Raw genomic sequence first — 22,612 nt, forward strand, 5'->3', positions numbered from 1 at the left:
AAGAGAAGAGAAAAAGAAAGTTATTTAAAGTAATTTGTTCAGCCTACACTCCCTGGGCTCTGCCTTTTGTCACAAGTGGAAAACTCTCTTCAGAGGTGAAAGTATTAATGTATCTTCCTTCTTATGTACTGAGGAGATAGACACCTCTTTGTTTTTCTAGTAATGGGTCTGGGATTAAAAAAAATTCAGTGTGTACTGCTAACCTGTAATGATCTGATATCCCAGTACCATCCGTTTGAGGGTAGAGAAAGATGCAGAGGAGAGAAAATCCCAGGAGATCTGTTTTCTCATACATACCTTTTCTACTCCCCCCACCCAGTTCTCCAATTACCTACTAGATTACTGCCTGGATATCTCAGGCACCCCAAACAGAAACTCCCCAGTCACCTCAAAATCCAAAACCGAAGTTAGTTATTCTCTTCCTGAATTCCCCATCCTTCACAAACCTACTTCTTGTCTTCTGAGCTTCCTACCTCACTCGGGGTCCCTACTGTCCTCCTGGGGTCCTGTTGGAAACTGAAAGGCATCCATAAACTGTGACGAGCGTGGCTTAGGTTGAGCTGTGCTGCAGATACATTGTGCCAAACTTCTCCTTTCCAAGCTTCCTTGTTTTTCACTTTTTTGTTTTTTAGCTGACTACCATATTTCTTGAATCCATATCTTCTTCTTTCAGGACATAATACAAGTGATTACATTTGACCTTTCTTTTGGTTGTAATCACAATCATCCATACCTCCTAAAGGTGACAAGTTACCTTGACTGGATTTTGGTATTCCTGAAATTCTTCAATTATATATTTACATGGGACCTTGTATTATTTTTATCTGCATATGTGGCTGAGCTCATTCACTAGTTTTGATCTTCCTAATTTCATTTTTCCTATCACTGCAGGAGTTTTGGTTTGGGGGACATTTTGCTTGAACTTAAGGGTCATGTACTGCTGACATCATCTAAGCTCTAAACCTTGAGGTCTAACCCTTACTCTCCCCCTTTCTCTCCACATGTAATTGTGCCTGCAGATGAACTTTCAGAACTTTTCTTCTATCCCTCCTGCCATTACATTAGTTTTAACCTTCATCATCTCTGGCCTGCAATATTTTCCACAGCCCTGCCCATAGGAGGTGTTTTTGAAACCTTAAATCCATTTTTCCCCATCTTGCCTCCAGAGTTAATCTGATCATTTGCTTCCCATCTTTAAAAACTCTACAGACTTTTAAATATTCCTTGGTATGGGGCACATTCCTTTATTTACTAAGCAATTAATTCTTGTATGCCTTTTAAGGTTTTATACAGGCATTATCTTCTGAAGAAAGCTTACCCTAAATCTCTAGGCTCAGTTATTTGCCTATGCTTACCTCTATTCTGGGTGATCACATGTCATATTAACTTAAAAAAAATGTATTTGTATCCCCTAATAAACCATGAGAGGTTGGACAAGAGCTACCCTGTCTCATTTCTAGTGTGCTCACTGCACAGCACTCCGCCTCACACCTGGTAGCCTAAATCGGAAACTGGCAGCCATTCTTTACTACTCCTTCTTTCCGCCATTCCCCATATCCAGTAAAACAACATTAAAGAAAACAAAGTCTACCTCCTAAACTCGTCTCCAATCCGCCCACTTGTCTTTATCTCCACTGTCCTTGGTACTATTTCTATGTTTGTATTTGTTCGTGGAGTCATTAAAAAATATTTACTAAGTGCAAACAATGTGCCAAGGAACTGTGCTATGGTCGGGAGACCTACTTGTGTGCACAGCAAAGCCCTTTTCTTCATGAAACTCACAGGCTCGTGGGGGAGTCAGATCAGTAAATAGGCTATGACTTGTAAATAGGAGTGTTACAACAGAAGTAGAAAGGAGAGAAATGAGCAGATAGGAGGAACACATTACCTAGCAGCACCCATGACATGGTATTAGCATTATTTTTTAAAATTATTAACTGAAGTTCATATTTTCTTCAGATTTACTTAGTTTTTACTTAATATCCCTTTTCTGTTTCAGGATTCCATCTAGGATACCAAATTATATTTAGCCTTCCAGTCTCCTTAGGCTCCACAGGGCTGTGACAGTTTCTCAGAGTTTGCTGGGTTTTGATGACCTTAACAGTTTTAAGGAGTACTGGTCAGGTATTTTGTAGGATGCTCCTATTGGAATGTGTCTGATTTTTTTTTCTCACAGTTAGACAGGGAAGGAAGACCACAGGGGTAAAGTGCCATTCTCATCAAATCAAATCAAGGGTACATAATATCAACATGGCTTATCACTGTTAATGTTGACCTCAATCACCTGACTGAGGTAGTGTTTGTTGGGTTTGTCCTCTGTAAGTTAACTCTTTCTGTCTTATTTTCCACACTGTATTCTTTGGAGGAAGTTACTCTGCCAAGACAACACTTAAAGAGTAGGGAGTGTACCTCCTTGAGGGTCGAGTATCTATATAAATTATTTGGAGTTCTTCTGCATGACAACTTTATGTTTTCTTCTCCATTTATTTATGAACTCAACCATTTTTTTTCATATCAATATGGACTCATGGATATTTGCTTTATATTTTGCATTAAATCCAATACTACTTTATTTTGTTGCTCAAATTGTCGCAGCTTTACCCCCTGGGAGCTCTTTCTGTTGGCTCGTGTGCCCCTCATCCACCGCCATCAGTGCAGGTGTGCTTTGTTTGTTTTTTGAGCACGTCCTTCCTTTCTGGAACTACACGATGCTCCAGGCTCATCTTGTATGATACCTGCCCTGGCACCAGAATGAATCGTTTTTCCAAGTATCCCTAGTCCTTTTATTGAAAAATGGTATTAGAGAGTAAGATCTGAATACTGGGTGTAAGCACTATTTTTTCCCCTCCACACCTTGCTGTCTCAACTACTCTGTGAACTCTTTGCAGGCAGGAACCTTACCTTTCTACCTCAGTGCCAACAGAGGGTCTGACAGGGCTGATGCTCAGTAAGTGCTGAACTAAACTGTAGGACATGAATCTAACTAAGACATAGAGGAGTTCAGGCCTTGGCTACTTAGCCAAGCAAAATGGACGGGAGAGGGTCATTAGACTAATTAAGATGCTCTTAAAGACTGGCATTAAACTGTAAATAAAACCCAGAGCTGTTAAGAGTAAAAAAAAAAAAAAAAGACTGGCATGTTCCTGATTGTATTTGTAATTGCCATTTGCCCTCTAAGCATATTTATGTTAATGATAGTAAGGCTGGCAAATACTGACTTGAGATCCAGTTTATAGTTTTAATTGGAAAAAAATCAAATCCAATTGGAATACTTGATTTTTTTCTACTTACCTTCATCAAATAAGAGACTCCGGTAGATTCCAGGGACATCCTCAACCCTGGAATTACCATGCCAGCTGCTGTAAATAAACCGTGAAGGGCCCGACAGATTCCAGTATTGCTTTGGCAGTCATACGAGACAAAGCATCTCTGTAGCAAAGACTGCTTAAATATGGGTTTGAGTAAAAGTTTTCACATATTTAGTTGTACTTTTTGCCTTCAGAATAAAAATTTTCCAGTGCCCTTAGATCTTTCTAGAATAAAGAAGGGGTCACACCCCTCCTCAAAACAACCTTCAATACTTTGGTAGCCAGCTTGTGGAAGTTTCAACTGAACCAGATTAATCATGTTTTGTTTAGGGAAAGTCCATAGGCTATTTTTCCAAGAGAAATGTTATTTGTACAAAAACACTTTGGAATGCATTACATTCATTTATTATTGAATATCCTCAAAGTGCCTGTGAGGGAACTTGGAATTATCATTCTTCTCAAATCTCAACTGAGGAAACCCAGGCACATAGAAAGCTCACCCAGGGTCACTAACAAGTCTGTGCTTGGACCAATATTAGATTAGATTGTATGTAACTGAGTGTGCAAAATAAATACCTTCAGAATACTCTTGTTCTGAAAGTGACAAAAAAAAATTCAGTGTTACAATCTTCTTCTAACTATGTTGCTTTGCGAGGCTGTTCTCAAACTCTGTGCACTGGCCTTTAGAAAATGGAATAGCCCAAATGCACCAAATTCAAATTTGATTGCTATTTTCTTGACAGCCAACAGTCAGGAAGGTCTCCTATACTGAGAAGCAATTTCTTGCCATTTCATGCCATTTCCCAAGTGCACTTCAGCTCTTTTGAGATTGGTTTCTTTCTACTTTGTGAAACATGCCAAACCTGAGAAAGAAAAACCACTGGAATACATTCCAATTTGTTCTAATCCCTTGTGTCTAAATACATATTGCGATTTGAGATATGTGAAGATTATAACTTTAGTGGTATTGTCATCTTCTGGTTAGTTTTCCATGCAAGCAATGCCTGCATGGAGACTTAGCAAAGATCACTTAGCAAATATCACTTCACTCATGCCAGTTAAAACCACATAGATTGTGAAATGGGCAATTAATGCTCATAATTAATACGGTGCAACATTTTACCAGCAAGCAATTTGATAACCAACTTAATTTGCTTAAGGAGTCAGTCATGCCAAAGTAGCAAGGCTGATCTTGTGCACTGGCATTTGGGAAGTGCCTCTCCCAAATGGACTCCAAATGACAAACCCCATCACTGCCATTTTGATGACAATTGGCATTCGAAAGTGAACAAATTCAATTTTCTCCTTTGCAATTTCAGGTAACTTAGAACAGTTTTGACAAGTGTAATGTGTTAACAAGTTGAATAGACATACTTATGACTAATTTCAGAGTTATATGCCATTGTCAGTAAATGGTCAGTTTAAAGTTTATTATCTTTTTTTTGATGGGGCAAAACAGAAACCATGAGGTTGCATAAGGGGAACATGGAGAAATCTTATTCAAGAAGGTCATCATGGGCATTCTCTTAATACACTTGCCAACTAAATTCCTGGAAGTAGGAAGACTGCTGCACCGTCTCTTTCTCTACTTGCAACTTGAAAGTGAAAGTGAGGTGAAAGTGTTAGTCGCTCAGTCGTGTCTGACTCTTTGTGATTCCATGGACTGTAGCCTGCAGGACTCCTCTATCCATGGGACTCCCAGGCAATAATACTGGAGTACTTTGCCATACCCTCCTCCAGGGGGTCTTCCTGATCTGGGGATCAAACCCCCATCTCTTGTCTCCTACATTGGCAAGAGGATTCTTTACCATCTGAGCCACCAGGGGAGTCCACAAAATCAAATCTATTTGAACTTACAGACTCACTTGTGATATCACCTAAGAAAACACCATGAGGCTGGAGGCTTTGCTTTCCCGGGAAGTACTGAACTGCCAACTTTCTCTTATCATGTTTTCTTTTTGGTACATTCTGATCCTCCAGCAAATTCCACTTAGTGGAGCTCTCCTTTTGGAAAACACTTACCTGAGTTATAACTCCTAAGTTAACATTTACATTATTCCTTTAAACTTATTTAAGAAGTAAAGTTTCCCTATTAGCATATTATTAGGAGGTGATGTCTTAGGCAGGAAGGGGCATTAGGCACCCACCCATGTGATTTGCTTACCTATGTCTGGTATCTCTGTTTCTAGGGTGCACAAGGTATCCACGAATAGCAAGTAAAAGCAAACAGAGAGTCATCAGTATCATCCAACAAGCCAAACTGAACCAGACACACCTCTTCCTAACTCAGCTTGTGGTCAGTAGAGGGACTCCATAGGGATCACTCAGTCAGATGGGTAAGCCAAAGTGGACCCAATCCCTCCTGGCTGCTTATCCTGAGATGGCGCCAAGATGACTGAACATCCAGCTTGGTGCCTGGGCTAAAGCTCTAAGGTAGTTTTTTTCAAAAAGTTCTCTCTGGACTGTTTTCATTGGAAGCAGCTGAGCTCTTGCCACATGTGCAGTTTCCTGGGGGCTCTCCCCAGTCATGCCAAATCAGAATCTGGAAGTGGGAGTGGGGCCCAACAATTCCATTTTTAACAAACTCAGCTGGTGATTCTGAGGCAGAATAAGGCTTAAGAACCCCTGGGCTAAGCTTTGAAGAAGTACCCACTGCAAAGGGTCTGATCATGCAAGTCTCTAACTTGAAAGCCACTTTATCAAAATGCAAACTCTTTCATTATCCAGTCTATGTACAAGAGACATCCCCAACCCAAGCTTAAGCCACTTATATGATTGTAGAGGTGAGATAGGGACATCACTTGTGCACATTAGCACAAGTATTTAGCAATATTAAACAATTTAACAAATTGAAAGTATAAAACTTTTTTCTTCAACCATGATAGAATGTACCTGGCATCAAAACTGCTGCATCAAGAAAGTTTCAATAAAACATTGTTTACATCAAACTACGAGAGCCTTGTATTGGCCAGCTACTCATGCTCTGAGGGAGCAACCCGGGTGGGTAAAACAGAACTGTCATGTCAGAAACAGCAGAACGCTTCGGGGGTCCCTGATCTGTAAGCAGCTTGGCACAGGGCACTGCCTAGGGTATCTTACTCTGGGATGGGGTATGGGTCTTCTCGCCCAGGGAGCACAGTCTGTGTATAGGCCTGACCTTGGGTCCAATCTGCCCAGAATTAAAAGGTTATAATCATCTGTGAAATATAGTCATTGCAGTTTTAAAATGCTTTTAAACCTGGCCCTTAGGTCATTTTGAAAATCATGAAGATAACAAATCTTTTTATCTAAACTAGAAAATGTTCTTATTAGTTGGAACATCAGGAAAGAAGAAAAGATACAAAATGATTTCCTTTGAAGCCATCTGCAACTACTTAACTCTTGTTGAAGAGAATCCTTTTGGGATTTGACTAGGTGGGCTACAGTGACAATCCACTGACTTTTCCATTTTATGTGTTAGTCACTCCAGCCGTGTCTGACTCTTTGTGACCCCATGGACTGTAGCCCACTAGGCTCCTCTGTCCATGGAATTCTCCAGGCAAGAATACTGGAGTGAGTTGCCATGCCCTCCTCCAGGGGATCTTCCCAACCCAGGAATTGAACCTGGCTCTCCTGCACTGTAGGCAGACTTTTTACCAACTGAGCCATCAGGGAAGCCCCTTCTATTTCATGGGGCCACCTCTAAAGCCTGGGTATCCCCAGGGTTGACACAAAAGATCAAAAGGTAAGGGTGAGGTGATGTGATTAGAAATCTGGCCTCAGGCGTTTGAACCTCTTTCAGTTTCTTTGTCTCCAGACACTTGCTTATTTTTGTGGCCTCTGAACCACAGGGTGAAAGCGCTTAAGGCTGGCTCTAATCACCGTTACATGGTTGATCTTCTTGAAGGAAGTTGAGTTGTGAACATTAAAGCATGGTTTCATCTGCCACAGACTCTCACGGTACAGAACCATGTGTGTGGCTCCAAAAGGTTTTGAAATTCTTAGGTGATGGCAAGGAGTGGGGAGAGGGGGTGGTTTGATTTTCTTGTGGCCACTTCTGATCGTGCCAATAATGTCACTGTGAATTTGGGAAGATGTCCCATATTATGCAGAGCAGCTTCTCTCATTAACATCTCAGAGGGAGGAAGAGAAAATGACGGAATTTATTTCCAGTGTGTGACCTTGTTCTGTCTCAGAATTACTTTTAGTTAAAGATTCAGGATTGAGCCACCACCAAAGTCGGTTTGCTGTCTAGCTGGCAATGGACTGCACGCTGAGGTGTCAGTGTGTGAGTGCCTCACAGGCACGGCCCATCAGTGGGCATCACCACCTGGCAACTGACGGACTTGAAGTTTGCCGTGAGTTTGGAAGAGAAAGGTATGGAAGGGCAAATCTTTTCAGAGCAAGAAATTCTTGTGATGGTAGGATCTTTAAGTCGATCTTTGATTTTGTTCAGGACCTGCAAGATTAAAAGGGCTATTCTTTTTTAATTAAAAACTTTTTACTGAGTTATAATTCACATACCACAAAATTTCACCCTTTGAGAAAGTGCAATTCAGCAGTTTCCAGTAGACTCATAGAGTTGTACAACCCTGGCCATCGTCCGATTCCAGAACATTTGAATCATCTTATGAAGAAACCCTGTAGCCATTAGCAGTCAGTTCCCATTTCCCCCATTTCTCCAGCCCCAGGCAACCATTCATCTGCTTTTTGTCTCTATGAATTTGTTTATTCTTGACATTTCTTATACACGGAATTAGATAATATGTGGTATTTTGTGCCTGGCTTCTTTCATTTAGCATCATGTATGACCCATTCCTTGTACATTTTGGTAAGGATGTATGACCCATTCTTTAGTACATTTCATGGATGGAGAAAAAGGGGTAAGCCAACTTTGGAGTTTCTGGCTCATGACCAGACATCACAAGAGTTTGCTTGGCCTGCTCTGTGCTGGTTGCAGCACTTTGCTTGTTCTTCATGCTGTTCTTAGCTTCTTCCCTTATCCTTAGTCAGAAAATATCTGATATCAAAGAACGGACTTCCCTGTGTGTTCCTCTTCTCATGGGAGTCTGCCTTTGAAGACTGACTTCCCACTCCTGCCACTTCTTAGAGCTTCCAACTTCAGGAAACTCAGTTAAGACTATCCTTCTCATTCTCTGTCCCTTGGCCTTATTACAACTTTCCTGTGTTGTGTTTAGGGCCCTGCTTTCAGCTAGCCATTCGCTTGAAAATCAATCTGACAAACGAATCCATGCTTGGTGATTAATGATGATTTTAGCTTGATGGGTTTTTCCAACACAGGTTCTCGTGTTGGGAACTCTTGGAAAGCCAATGTCTCAACTCAGAGGAATGCATTTCTTAGGGTGGCAATTTGGACCCCTTGGAAGGTCAGCAAAGATGTTTTGGGTGTGAGGTAAATGGAGCTTTTGGGTGACAATGCTAATACATGAGACTAAACTGGAAAGCTAACCACCTATTTCATCTATATGTAGTCTGTTTCTCTGTTTGCAACTCCAGTGTTGCTGACGAGAGGAAGGTTCTTGGTCATTTTTCAGATATTTTCAGGGCCCTTAAAGTCTGTGTTCCATTTGTTCCTTCAGCAGAGCTCTCTACAACTTCTACTGTCCTTCATCATGCTAACTGCCCCTAAATGGGTGCTATTCAAGTTCTACCCAATCTCCAGTAAAAGACAGGAGTTGAGCACTAACAACAATGTAGGAAATATTAACTAGTCACTGTGAAAGAAACAGTAAAATCTCAAGAGAAAATTTTCATGTCACATTGACATTTGTCAAGTCCAAATTACTCAAGGCACCAAGAAGCATTTGGTAGGCTCTTTTTTTTTTTTTTTTCATTTTTAAGTGAAGGACAAAACAAATATCTGGAGAATCAGGGCATCTTGAACAATACAGCATGAGGTTTTTACAAAGAATAAATCATTTCCAGTTATGCTTAATAGATTTGTGAAATTAGAAGATGAGAGGGGAGCAAGAGGATACTCATATTTAAATTTTTACAAAGCACTTCATATGGTGTCTCCTGTTTTTATTTATATAATAACCCATGTGAGTTTTAGAAAACTGAAAAATGACTCTGAGGTCATAATCAAAGGAAGATGAAACAGTCATAATTGATGAGAAACAACTGATAGATTTGGGGATGCTGAGAATGAAGAAGAGAAAGTTCAGGTACCTATGATAATCTATCTTAACACTTCTGAAAGCTTCTCAGGTAAATGACGGAAGTGGCTTCTGTGCTTTAGATGTAAACATTTGCCACTACTGAGTGGATGTTTCATGAAGGCAGATTTTTGCTCAATATAAGGAAGAATTTTCAACACAGCATACCAAAGATGCAGTGGGTTGTTGGGTGAGATAAGTAAGTTTTCTGTTATTGAGAGGGATAAACAAAGTAAAGATGATCAACCGTCAGGGATGCAGTGCACACTACGTTTTACCAGACACCTCTATGGACTCTTCTATCACTAAGCTCATAAATCTGTGATATCACTTTTTAGTTACTGAAATATGTGTGTGTGTATGTGTGTTTAAAATTTTAACATGAGAAGCAAAGCACTAGGGATATCTAAACCTAAGCTATCTCATAAATCTATCTTAAAAAAAAACTTCACAGAATGTATTTTTGAGACTCCCGCAGGTTTAATTGCATGATCTTATAAGCTTCCCTTCTTTATTATTGTATCTTCATTTCCCACTGGAAGGAAGCACTGAGATGTATATGTGCAGATGAAATCTGCAGGAAACAGGCAAAGGGATACTGTATGCTTAAATAACAAGAAATAACCTTGTTGATCTCGGCATGTTGCTAATAATAATGACATAACTGACTTTTTTGTACCCTCCCCATTCAGCCAATGGGGGATCAGCTAGAGGAAATAAATGATCATCCACCAATGAAAATGAAATTATTTTTGAGGTCAGATGAAAGAAACTCAATTGGGGACAGTTTGGATCAGTGGAGCTGAGAGGAAAAATCTATAGTCTGCCAGTCTTTGAAATGTCAAGGGGCATCTAGAATTGTTCAATGTGGCCCAAAATGGAACAAGAAGATGAAAGAGAAGGAAATATAGAAGGGCACCCAGTAGGGGCAAGCTTTATGTCCTCTCAAGATGTCATCAAACACTGGGCAGATAACTACACATTTGTGGATCTTAAAACAGGTTAAACTGTATAAGACATGTAAGAGGATGCTCAAATACTAAATTGACAATTCTATAGATACAAAAGTAGAAAACAGAGTAGTTAAATTATACAATGAATAACCTGACAGAGAGTGAAGATCTAGAATGTTCTCTATTTTTTTCTGTAATAACTTATTGACAATATTGCTCTTCCACTCAGTTTTAAATGCAACCAATTGACATAATGACTCTATATAGTCTGTGTTTCCAAGGAAACAGATGACTCAACCAAATAAAATGACTAATATGCGCTGGGGGGGGCGATTAAATTAATTGATTTAACATCAACCAAAAATTGGTACAAAATTAACTCTCTATATATAAAGTAGAATTCAACGAACATTATGGTTATTAAGCTAGCAAAACCACCTTGTGTCAACTTATTTCTCCCAAGAAAGTTTAAACTTGGAAAAGTTATAAAGCAAATATATAAATTCACCAATCATATGTGAAAGATGCAAAGTATACAGAATAGACTACTGATTAGGATACTTTTTTTTTAAGTGAATCTAATAAGGACTATACTAGTTTCTGATTAAACATGACAGATAATGTTTGCTGTCATAGACTGGGTTGATGGTTTTGACTATCATCAAATAGGGAGTTACCTGTTAATTACATCTAAACGATCATGTCTATATATTTATATTCCATCAGGTTATTTCTCTGATGGCCATTCACAAGAGTGTTGGGAGTAGAGAAGGAAGAATAAGTTTTTCTCCTTGAAAGAAATGCAAGGAATCTTAACCATGAGTCTATGAAAGGGCTTCATCCACAGGGATAAGTTGCTAGGGTGGGAGGTGGGGAGTGGAGATATGGGGAGAGAACGAAAATATGTAACAGCTGAGTTTTGTGTGAATGTGTTTATTTCTGGGGGAGAAGGCCCATAACATTCAACAGATTCTCAAAAAGGTCTGAGAACTTAAAGAAAAATGTTAGGAAGAACTTCTGTCAGCTCAGAAGAGCCAGCTAGGCAGACTCACGCTAAGTGAAAGCCTAGGTGTGTGAGCTCATGGTGTGTGCTCGCCTGTGCCTTTGAAGAGCTGTGGCAGTGACAGGGATTGGAAACTACTTCACTCTGTCCAAAACAAAATTTTCCTTATACTGAGAAAATCACTTTGCAGTTAGGGTCCAAGTTATTCCATTTTATTCTTCAAATGACTTTGTGTTAAAGGAAGGTCATAGGTACTTTGGACTAAAATGCAAATTTGTGAACTGTTAAGGACCCTTGACCAAGAGAGAATCTTCTCAATGAATGACAATTGCTCCCCCTCAGGTAAATTTGCATTTAAATGACAAGGGAAAGGAGTCTATTTAGCTGGGTTTTCTTTATAGTAATATTTTTGGTTTTTATAGATAATCCTATGGGTTTTTTCCTCTGAGAAGGCAGCTATTGATACATAGGAGCTAGTTACATAGGTTTTATAGGGTTGGCTATATGGGGTCAGCCAGACAAGGTCTCTATGCAAGGGCCAATATCTGCACGCCTGGAAACATTCAGATGGTGAACGCATTGTTCAGTGCTCCATTTATGTTTGGCATCATGTAGACAGAGCATCCCTAGGATTTTGAAGACAATGTAGAATGTTGTATAAAACATTTTCAAATCCAGGCTACAATCATCATGGCCTTCTTCATTGATTTTCCAGTAAGTAGGTGCCCAAAGGGATACACTGCTTGTAATGACAAATCCCTGTGAGGTATGACATCCCAAGGTACATGAACATTTGATTAGGGCAGGGTGCTATGAATTAGTACCTCTTTAGACTCTGTAGATGTGCTTTATCTTTATAAAATCTTAATTTTACAGTCTATTTTTTTATCAGTCAAGGGATTTAACAGCTTTTTTCTCTATGACAGCGTTTGCAATTATAATTAAGAAATGTATTAAAACTGGAGTGAATTAATGTGAAAAATGGATGGGGGTTTGGGACTAGAAGAGTTCTCTAACTAGGTATGAAAGACTCAGTCTGAGAAAAGGGAGGTAGATTTCAAAGGAAAGCATGAGAATTTGAAAACTTTTGAGGAATGTCCTTATGTATTCAAATTTCCACTCTTATGTGATCATAAGTGTTAAACGAAAATGACCCAAGACTTTTCATGTGATTTGACTGGTCCTGACCGTGCTCCATGCATACACATTGCTCCGTCATTGTCTCTATTCTCCCAGTCACTGTTCTTGGTCACTACTTTTCAGGTCAATGAGGTGATGCCTGAGGCAAGAACTGTTTTATGGAAGAGTTTATAAGGTGGCATCAACCACCGTATAAACATAGGGAACATAGGGAAATTTTTCTGGAACATAGGGAAATTTTCAGCCTCATGTCCTGAAGGCATGTGTCAGGGATAAAACTGTCACAACCAATTAGGAGAAGGCTCTATTAGTTTACCCAGGAGAGGGGAAACAGATCTGTCTATCCCTCTTGGGATGGGAGAGGATGTCTTCCTTTTCTAGGACTCCAGGGGACATATATTTGTGCCTTATATCCTTAGAAACCTGAATATTCATTGGAAGGACTGATGCTGAAGCTGACGTTCCAATACTTTGGCCACCTGATGTGAAGAGCCGACTCATTTGAAAAGACCCTGATGCTGGGAAAGATTGAAGGCAGGAGGAGAAGGGGAAGACAGAGGATGAAGTGGTTAGATGGCATCACTGACTCAGTGGACATGAGTTAAGCAAACTCCAGGAGATGGTGAAAATCTTGCCATAGAAAGCTTGCATGCTGCAGTCTATGGGGTTGCAAAGAGTCAGACACAACTGAGCAATTGAACAACAACAATAATCCTTAGAAAGGGAGAAATAAAGATGATTAAGTCGAAGTCTCTTTAGTTGTTATTTCTGTATAACTCCAAAATATGAACGACAGTGCCAAAAGGTATGAATTCCTTTCAAATGGTGTCAAAATACTTCGTCCTTCAAGAATATTCCTAAAACAGAGTGAGAAAGTCTAAAGATGAATGCTTTAATCATTTTTTCCAATGGATCAGAGCTTTTAAGGATGAAAAAACTAATCCTTCTTCAACTGTCGTGTAAACACAGGCGGCCATTTTCCTTTTGATGAACAGACCACTTCAAAAGACTGGACCTGGAGAACTTAGAAAATGTAGTTTTTGGCTCTGACAACACCTACCTGCTAGAAACAATACTATGTATTTTTGATCAGTCTTTGTCGTGGGCAGAGCAGGGGTTGAGTGACTTACCTGAGCACGTGACAGAATGGAGCTCCACATCAGCGTCAGGAATGCACTCAGGGAAGGCCACACATACAGGCATGTCAATGCCTCCTGGTTCTCCAAAGCAGTGCTCAAAGGTTTCTTCAAGTGGGAGTAGACATGGTGACCTATGTCTGTGGCCCTATTCCTGCATCTCAGCTGGGTACTACAATATGGCAACTGCATTTTCTGTTCCTTCATGTAATGCCTTGTCTGTTCCTGTTATCTCATTCTTGTTTTTACCTTATCCGCTAAGCAAACACAGAGATTAGAGGAGACTTACCTTAATTCCAAAATACTAACGGAGTTTCCTGAGGGAAATATTCGCCTTACAAAATTGAAGTCACCAACATACACACTACCATCAGGGCCAGAAGCTAAGGCAACGGGAGCGAAGAGTTTGTTGTTGTGGGCGGGGCCGTTGCAGTTGGTGCAGGCTACGCTCCGTTGGTGTCCATTACCCATGATGGTTGCTATGACTGGAGGCTGCTGGGAAATGAACATATTTTCTCCATTCCCTTTATGTATGATTCCTAGATCCAAGGGGGAAAAAAAGAATTAAAAAATAACCACACCATATTCTCAGCAATATTTTACATTCTCTCTCATTGTTCAAAGCAGGAAGGAGCGTTGGCTTGCTATAAAAGAACTTGAGAGCGAAGCACATCACCCCAGCTTTTATTTAACTGCACAGCTACAACAAATGGCACCATAACACTTTGCCTCAGTTTGTCCATCTATGAAATGGGATAATATACCCAGTCCCTTTAATGTTGATTCTAAATGCCTCAATAAAGTGTTTAATGACAAACTTTTAATGATTTCCTGTTCACTTTGGGCTCTGTGAATCATCTGTGGCTGGTTTTCAATCTCTGACTTTCTTCTGATGCCTGGTGCACATCTGTCTGACTTCAAACCACCTGCTCTATACAACTATGAAAAGGGAGGATCAGTCAATTTTAATATTAACCTAGCAGAACACAATCAGAAAGGTAATCTACTTTGGTAAAAAGAAATCATACTACTAGAATGCACTTCAAAGATAAGAGAAAAGAACTTGAATGTTCCCCTCTTTTGGACCATATCTCACTATCATCAGTGCAGGAAATAAAAGATACTGACTTATGAAACTGCTGGAAAGTACTCTGCAGTCATTTTCTCTGGGAAATCTCATCCATTCTCATGACTTAACTCCCATCTCTCTACGTTGAAACTTTTCTCCTGTCCAGAGTTCTCACCTGACATGCAATTTCCTACTACATTTCTTTACTTGGCTGTCCCGCTGGTACCCCAAACTCAACAAGTTTAAGACTGAACTCAGTAGGCAAAACACTCTCTGACATAAATCACAGCAAGATCCTCTATGACCCACCTCCCAGAGTAATGGAAATGAAAGCAAAAATAAACAAATGGGACCTAATTAAACTTAAAAACTCTGGCACAATGAAGGAAACTATAAACAAGGTGAAAAGACAGCCTTCAGAGTGGGAGAAAATAATAGTAAAGGAAGCAACTGACAAAGAATTAATCTCAAAAATATACAAGCAGCTCCTGCAGCTCAATACCAGAAAAATAAACGACCCTATCAAAAAATGGGCCAAAGAACTAAACAGACATTTATCCAAAGAAGACATACAGATGGCTAACAAACACATGAAAAAGTGCTCAACATCACTCATTATCAGAGAAATGCAAATCATGGGGGTCATTAAAGGAAACTGAACATTGAGCCCTTAAAAAAAAAAAAAAGAAATGCAAATCAAAACCACAATGAGGTACCGTCTCACACCTGTCAGAATGGCTGTGATCCAAAAGTCTACAAACAATAAATGCTGGAGAGAGTGTGGAGAAAAGGGAACCCTCTTACACTGTTGGTGGGAATGCAAACTAGTACAGCCACTATGGAGAATACTGTGGAGATTCCTCAAAAAACTGGAAATAGATCTGCTATACGACCCAGCAATCCCACTGCTGGGCATACACACCGAGGAAATCAGAATTGAAAGAGACATGTGTACCCCAATTTCATCACAGCACTGTTTACAATAGCCAGGACATGGAAGCAACCTAGATGTCCTGGATAAGAAACCTGGATAAGAAAGCTGTGGTACATATACACAGTGGAATATTACTCAGCTATTAAGAAGAATGCATTTGAATCAGTTCTAATGAGGTGGATGAAACTGAAGCCTATTATACAGAGTGAAGTAAGTCAGAAGGAAGAACACCAGTACAGTATATTAATGCATATATACAGAATTTAGAAAGATCGTAATGATGACCCTATATGCAAGATAACAAAAGAGACACGGATATAAAGAACAGACTTTTGGACTCTGTGAGAGAAGGCAAGGGTGGGATGATTTGAGAGAATAGCATTGAAACATGTATATTACCATATGTGAAATAGATGACCAGTCTAAGTTCAATGCATGAAACAGCCAGTGCACTAGGACCACCCAGAGGGATGGGATGGGGAGGGAGGTGGGTGGGGGTTTGGGATGGGGGACACATGTATACCTGTGGCTGATTCATGTTAATGTATTGGCAAAAACCATCACAATATTGTAAAGTAATTAGCCTCCAATTAAATAAATTAATTTAAAAAAAAAGAAGAGAAAGAAAAAAAGACTGAACTCATTATTTTTCTGTACTGCTCCACCCCGCAAACTATGCTATTTCTCCTATGTTCTCTGCTGATCTTCTGAGTGGTATCACCAGGAATGTATTTACTCATGTTGGGAACATGGGCACCACTGTGGCTCTTCTTTTCCTCATTCTCTAGCCCTAATTAATTACTAAACCCCCACTATCTCCTCAAATATATTGAACCAGTTCTATGGTCTCTGTTCTTACTACTGCTGCTTTAGTTCAGTTTTTCTTAACTTCTTAGTTTCTTGGTTTCTGTGTTTACCCATCTCCAAACTATTGTCCATATTTCTGCCATAAAGGTTATTTCATGTTGATATATGGCAAAAATCAACACAATATTGCAAAGCAATTATCCTCCAATTAAAAATAAATAAAGATTATTTCAATATGTAGATTAAAACCTTTCAGTAGTTCCATATCCTCTATGGCAGCAGTCTCCAACCTTTTTGGTACCAGGGACCAGTTTCATGGAAGACAAATTTTCCATGGATGGGGGCGAGAATGGGGGGTGGTTTTGGGATGATTCAGCGCATTACATTTATTGAGTTTGTTGAGCAGGAGGCGGAGCTCAGACGTAATGTGAGAGATGGGGAGCTTCACTCTGTACAGGAGAAGCTTTATTCGCTTGCCTGCTGCTCATCTCCTGCCGTGCGGCTCAGTTCCTAACAGGCCACACACAGGTACTGATCTGTGGCCCAGGGGTTGGGGACCCCTGCTTTATGGGATAAAGGGCTCATTTCTTATGATTAAGCCATACAAAGTCCTTCATGATTTGGCTCTTGTCTCCTTCTTCAGTCTCCCCTCTCATTACCCTCTCATTTTTATCCTGAGTTTCAGCTACAGCAAACTATGCACAAGTATTTTCACACGCTTCTGTTCTTCTCTGCTTTTGTGTTTTGCCGGTCCCTCCATCCTGAATGCCCTCCTCATTTTGTTTGCTTGGGAAACTCTAATCTAGCCTCCAAAGCTCAGCCCAGTTCTCCTTGGATGCTCTGTCCAGGCAGAATTTATTATTCCCTCCTCTGTGAGTATGCACAGTTTCTTTTCCATAGCTCTATTATGACACTTGCCACATGTAAGATACAGTTTTCATGACTTCTCTATCTTCCCTATCACAACATGAACTCCTTCCTCTGTCTTACTCTTTTCTGCATTTCAGTGCCAATCCCTGTGGCCAAGTCATTAGAAGTGCTCAATAAATGTTGGAAACAGGCTTTGAGTCTCTTGTAGTTTCCTTGTCCAAATCCCAATGATTTTGAGAACCTGCTGAGCCTGGGCAGAAAACCCAAGGAACAAGTACTGCTATGCTAAACAGCTCAAGTCTGCCCAGAATGAGCCAGGGCAGGTAAAAAAAAATCCATGTGGTGAGAAGACATGCCAGTGTGTCAGGCTGTAGCAGCTGACAGCAAATGAATGAATGCAGCTATCCTGTCCAGTCTTATTTTTTCGCCTATGACTCCTGCTATCTATCTCCTTGGACTGCCTGTTATTCTCCTTAAACATTTCCTGAAATGTCTCCCTTGGTTTTTTTCCAACTTTTGGTCCCACAGTCCTACAATAGAAACCATTGATCACTCTGAAATAGGAATGTCACTGGCAAAAATTAAGAGGGTAAAACATGCACAAAGCCATGGCACCAAATATGAACCTGGAAACAGAAATGCCATACTTCTATAGGCTTTAGATTTCAAATCTCAAGTAATTTTACTTTCTTTCCCAAGGTGATTTCTGGCTATTTTTTTCCCCCAACATATCTGCAGGAGCAGCTATGAGCTTATGCCCCAACAAATTGCTCTTTTATTGCAGAACCATGAGATAGATATCTTGAGGCTCACTACTTTCTTATTAATTTTATTAATAACTTTATTAGGCACTGAAGAAATGTCTCAAGATTTAGAATAGTTAATTAAGTTAGATTAATAGGATAGAATTTCATTTCCCCCAAAACACTTAATTGCAGTGTGATCAGTATCACAATTTAAATGAATTGGGAGAAACTGAGTGAGAACTGGCATGATAGTTGCACAACATCATTGAAAAGAAATCTCCTGATAATCGCTCACTGAATATCCTACCAATGAGACTATGATATGTTCTTCAATAAATGAGGAAACCAATTGTTTAGCATGTCAGTATTTCAGCAATGCACTACAGGGTATATCATTCAAAAATATTTCCAATTATTGGCTTGGAAATACCAGATTTGCTATTAACATCTATTTTCACAGATAGATATCCATTTTTTATATCAATATAATGATATAGTTAACAATTACCTTCAAAATGACATGCTATTACCAGGCTCCTGGCAATTTAAAAACTGAAGATGGCTATTCTAAACCATTCTTCTAAGCCTGCAATTCGAAAACTCCTCTTTTCTATTAGAAAGCCCAGTACTCCATCAAATAAGAAGAATGATTAAAGGAAATAAAACATAAGGCAATGTACTTTCTGATTACATCTCAACAATTGATGTCTTGCTTTCATGCAAGGTACTAAAGTGCCCGTGTACCGAAATTACCATTCCTGTTTAAAGCTGAAGCAATCAAAACAAAAATGGGCAAACCCCTTTTGTATTGCCCTGGAAAAATAGATCATTTTGAAGGGTGTTTTTGTTGTTTCAAGAATCTGTTTAACCTTCCATTACATAGAACCGGGGCATACCATCTAGCAACAATGATTTAACACCAATTCTTCTGCAAAAGGTTGCTTTGAAAACATTTTGTTTATGTTCCTGGAAATCTTGATCAATTACTGCTGCCTCCTTTCCAGTTTATTCTGCCACACATGCTCATTTTGAAAACAGAATCAAATGATCCAGAGACTACACACATTATTTATAGGAAGGCCAACTTCCTGCTAAGGATTGGGTGTTTTGTTTACAGTTAACAAAGAAACCCCACTGGCTGGGGGCCTATGGCATATTTTCTCCCTCAAGTTTTCCTTTTCTCTGCCAAAAAGTCAAGTCTGTTGTATAATAATTTAAGCATACTTCTAAACACATGACTCATATCCTCCTGTTACCTTGCTCAGAACTTCTTTTGAAGCTTATAAATAAATTTGAAATACAATTCCCCTTGGAAGCCAGTGGGTGGTGCTTTATACTGATTTCAAAGAAGAAACCATTTTTCAGGCTTATGAACAACAAGGGACACAATAAATATTTCTCTTAGGACTTGATTGAGAGGATATAAACACAAACTGGGAGACATGCCAATGTGATCAATGGAAATTTACTTTCCCTCCCAGTAAAACCATTTGCCAAAAAACTACTGGCTTATCTTGGAGGTTAAGTTAAAGGAGATTCTTGATCTATTTCAGACAGATGACTACACCCAATTAGAACCCTGGATAGTTTTTTTCTAATAATTTAAAATACTCAACTGGCATAATTTTAAAGAACTGATTTATCTTAAAAGAAATAAATATGTACTCTCTGCAATCACTAATAAGATGTATTTTGAAGGAATAATATTGAAAAACACAAGTTCCCAGTTGGTTTTCTTTGTTAATTTCAGTGAAAGTAAGAACCATCTTGATGTATCAGACATAATATTTGGAAACAATGCTCCACAACCAATGGCTAATTGTCAGGTAAATACAATTGCTGCAACTGAAATGACAAATGGTCTGAAAACACTTCCTGCTAGAAACTACCCACTGCATAATGATTTTGGAGGCAAAGAAAACCTGCAGAATTGAATGGCAGCAGACATCCAATTTAATTACAGGTGTCTTTTTAACCAGTGAGAAGAAATTGGGGGAAGATAGATTCTTGTTTCTAATCTGCTATCTGTCTCAGATCAAAAAAGCAGGGTGCCTAAAGAGTTAGGCTCTGGCCTTAATCAGTCAGAAAAGACTGTCTGACCTGACCGGGAGAGTGCGTTGCTTTCTAATTGGTCCTCTCAAAGCTGCTCCTTCACACTCATCATTCCTGCTTCTAAAACTGCCTTTGTGGGTAGGGTTTAGACTCCCAAAATGTCCCAAGAGAGGTGCTGGTATCCAAGGGCAGGCTGAAAGGCAGTGGCAGTGCTGGCTTCAGCCCTGTTTCCTGGCAGGCATGACCTGTCCTGTGTGTGTGTAGGCACGTGCCTACAAATGAGTTGATAAAGATAATATCAACTCACCCTTTTCGGCCCCAGGGACCGGTTTCATGGAGGACAATTCTTCCAGGGACTGGGGGGAGAGGGGGAATGGTTTCAGGATGATTCAAGCGCATTACACTTATTGTGCAACTTAATTTCTATTATTATGACATCAGCTCCACCTCAGATTATCAGGCATTAGATCCTGGAGGTTGGGGAGCCCTGGATAAAATGAACAAATCTTCCTTTAAATAAGTCTGTCTTAAGTAAGGTTTCTTTCTCAGGATAAAATTCTCAGAAACAGACAAAGTAGATTTAGTGGGGCTGGGGTGAGTACCAGGGATCTTTTGGAGTGATAAAAATATTCTAAAACTCTGTGGTGGTGACGGTTGCAGAACTCCACACTTTACTAAAAATTATTGAAGTGTACCCTTAAAATGGGTGAATTTTATGGTGTATAAATTATACTTCAATAAAGCTGTGAAAAAGATTCTCAGAAGTAACTTGATACCTATTACCCTAAACATGAATTACTGGTGGATTAGAGGTGGAAAGAACACATTTGTGGAAATCAGGGGGGCCCCCAAAGCCAACTTTCTGAATGGCTTCCATCTGTTCTGAATTTTTCAGCCTCAAATGGTAAGAGAATATAGGACTGGGAGCACACAGCTGGGGACTGGCTCGATTGAGGTCATTCCCACTTTGTGTTTAATGTCAATGACAGGCATTTGAAAGAGACAATCCATACCAGCCAATAAAAGTGAGTGGAAAAGAAACGGCTGCTTAAAATGTCAAACTCTTTCAAATCAAAACAAAAAACCTAATAATTTAATAACTGGCATCTGCCCTTTTATTTTTATACTTTTGAAACTGTGATTCTCCTTTTGACAACAGAAAAAGGGTTGACATTTTATATCTGTGCCTGAATCTTTGCTCTTAAACAAGCAAACAGTTGGAAGGGGAATTCAGAGTCTTCCTTGAAAGAGGGGAAGGACATGTAATGGGAGGCATATGGCAGTGGTCTCAGGCTATGGTTGAAGCAAACCTGGTTAGCTTAGGTGATCAAAAGTTCCTAGCCTGTGGGGCTGGTCGGCTTGGCTGATTCAACTACAGTGCACATGAATAAGACCAGAGGTGTGTTTATAAAATGGATCTCTTAGCCTTGGTCAATTCATGGCCTTAAAAGAGAACCCTGCTTTAGCCAGCTGTTTCACAAAGGTCAGATGGATACAAGGACGGAAGGGTATAGTTGTCTCAGTACGTTCACATCACCAGTCCTGGAGAAATGACCCCAAGACAACATCCGACTAAAGGCTGCTCAGAATCTGCCTCTTTAGATGAAAAGGAATATGATTTCACAATGAAAACTTACCAGCAGATGTTCAAATGATGCTGGGTGGAAACACCAATGATAGGTTTCCCAGCAAAAGGAGGTGAAGGAACTTGGATGAAGCCTTTATAACCAGGGGAGCAAAATCAGTTTGTCTGAGAGAAGCACAGGCTAAGGGCCACCTGTGGTCTCTTCTGACTTCACATCGAAATTACATACTAGGTGACAGTGACAGCAGGAAAAGTGATCCAAAGAAGGCAACGACTGAAGATGAGCATGTACGGATTCCCACTGCTTGACCTGCTTTTCCTAAGTCCAGGACTCAGGAGGCTTAAAACTAAGTCAAGTCCGGAGCTGTACTCTTTCCCCAGATTCTTTCTCTTCTTCCCTGTGTTCCTCCTACCTCTTTGTCACCACTATCCATTGCTATCCCTTTACTCTATCCCTTGCTTCTTACTACATATACTGACATTTATACGGATAAAAAAAAATAAAAAACTGGTGTAGATAGAGTACATGGCTCTGGCCACTTACTGTGAGCCCTGGGGGAAAGTCATGTGACTCAGCCTTGGATTCCTGACCTTTTAAATGAGGTTAAGGCCACACCGCAGGGTTGTTGTGTTTAAAATGGGACAGAGTTCACTAAAGTCCGTTGAAAACTGTATGGCACATATGATGCATTAATTCTAAGATGCTTCCCATTTTAACATCTCTGGACTAAGCATGTATCTTGCAAACAATGTGTGTCATTGTTTAACTGGCAGTATTTTCCATAAAATAATGGTATACTTATAATCGTGGGCTTTCCTTGTAGCTCAGTCAGTAAAGAGTCTGTCTGCAA

General features: G+C 39.8%; 1 protein-coding gene across 6 annotated transcripts in view; it reads right to left on the reverse strand.

Annotated features, from left to right (window-relative positions):
- TENM1 (teneurin transmembrane protein 1) overlaps positions 1-22,612 on the reverse strand; it is a 916,085-nt gene that overhangs the window by 107,653 nt on the left and 785,820 nt on the right. For 4 of the 6 annotated variants that reach the window (XM_005227449.5, XM_059883262.1, XM_059883265.1 and 1 more), the window contains 2 exons: positions 13,988-14,237; positions 5,473-5,493 (listed from right to left, as the gene is read on the reverse strand). In XM_005227449.5, the coding sequence (XP_005227506.2) occupies positions 5,473-5,493; positions 13,988-14,237 (271 nt within the window). The remainder of the gene's footprint in view (positions 1-5,472; positions 5,494-13,987; positions 14,238-22,612) is intronic. The other 2 variants (XM_059883266.1, XM_059883264.1) reach the window with 1 other exon arrangement.

The sequence above is a fragment of the Bos taurus genome, chromosome X (assembly GCF_002263795.3).
Source record: "Bos taurus isolate L1 Dominette 01449 registration number 42190680 breed Hereford chromosome X, ARS-UCD2.0, whole genome shotgun sequence".
Classification (NCBI taxonomy): Eukaryota; Metazoa; Chordata; class Mammalia; order Artiodactyla; family Bovidae; genus Bos; species Bos taurus.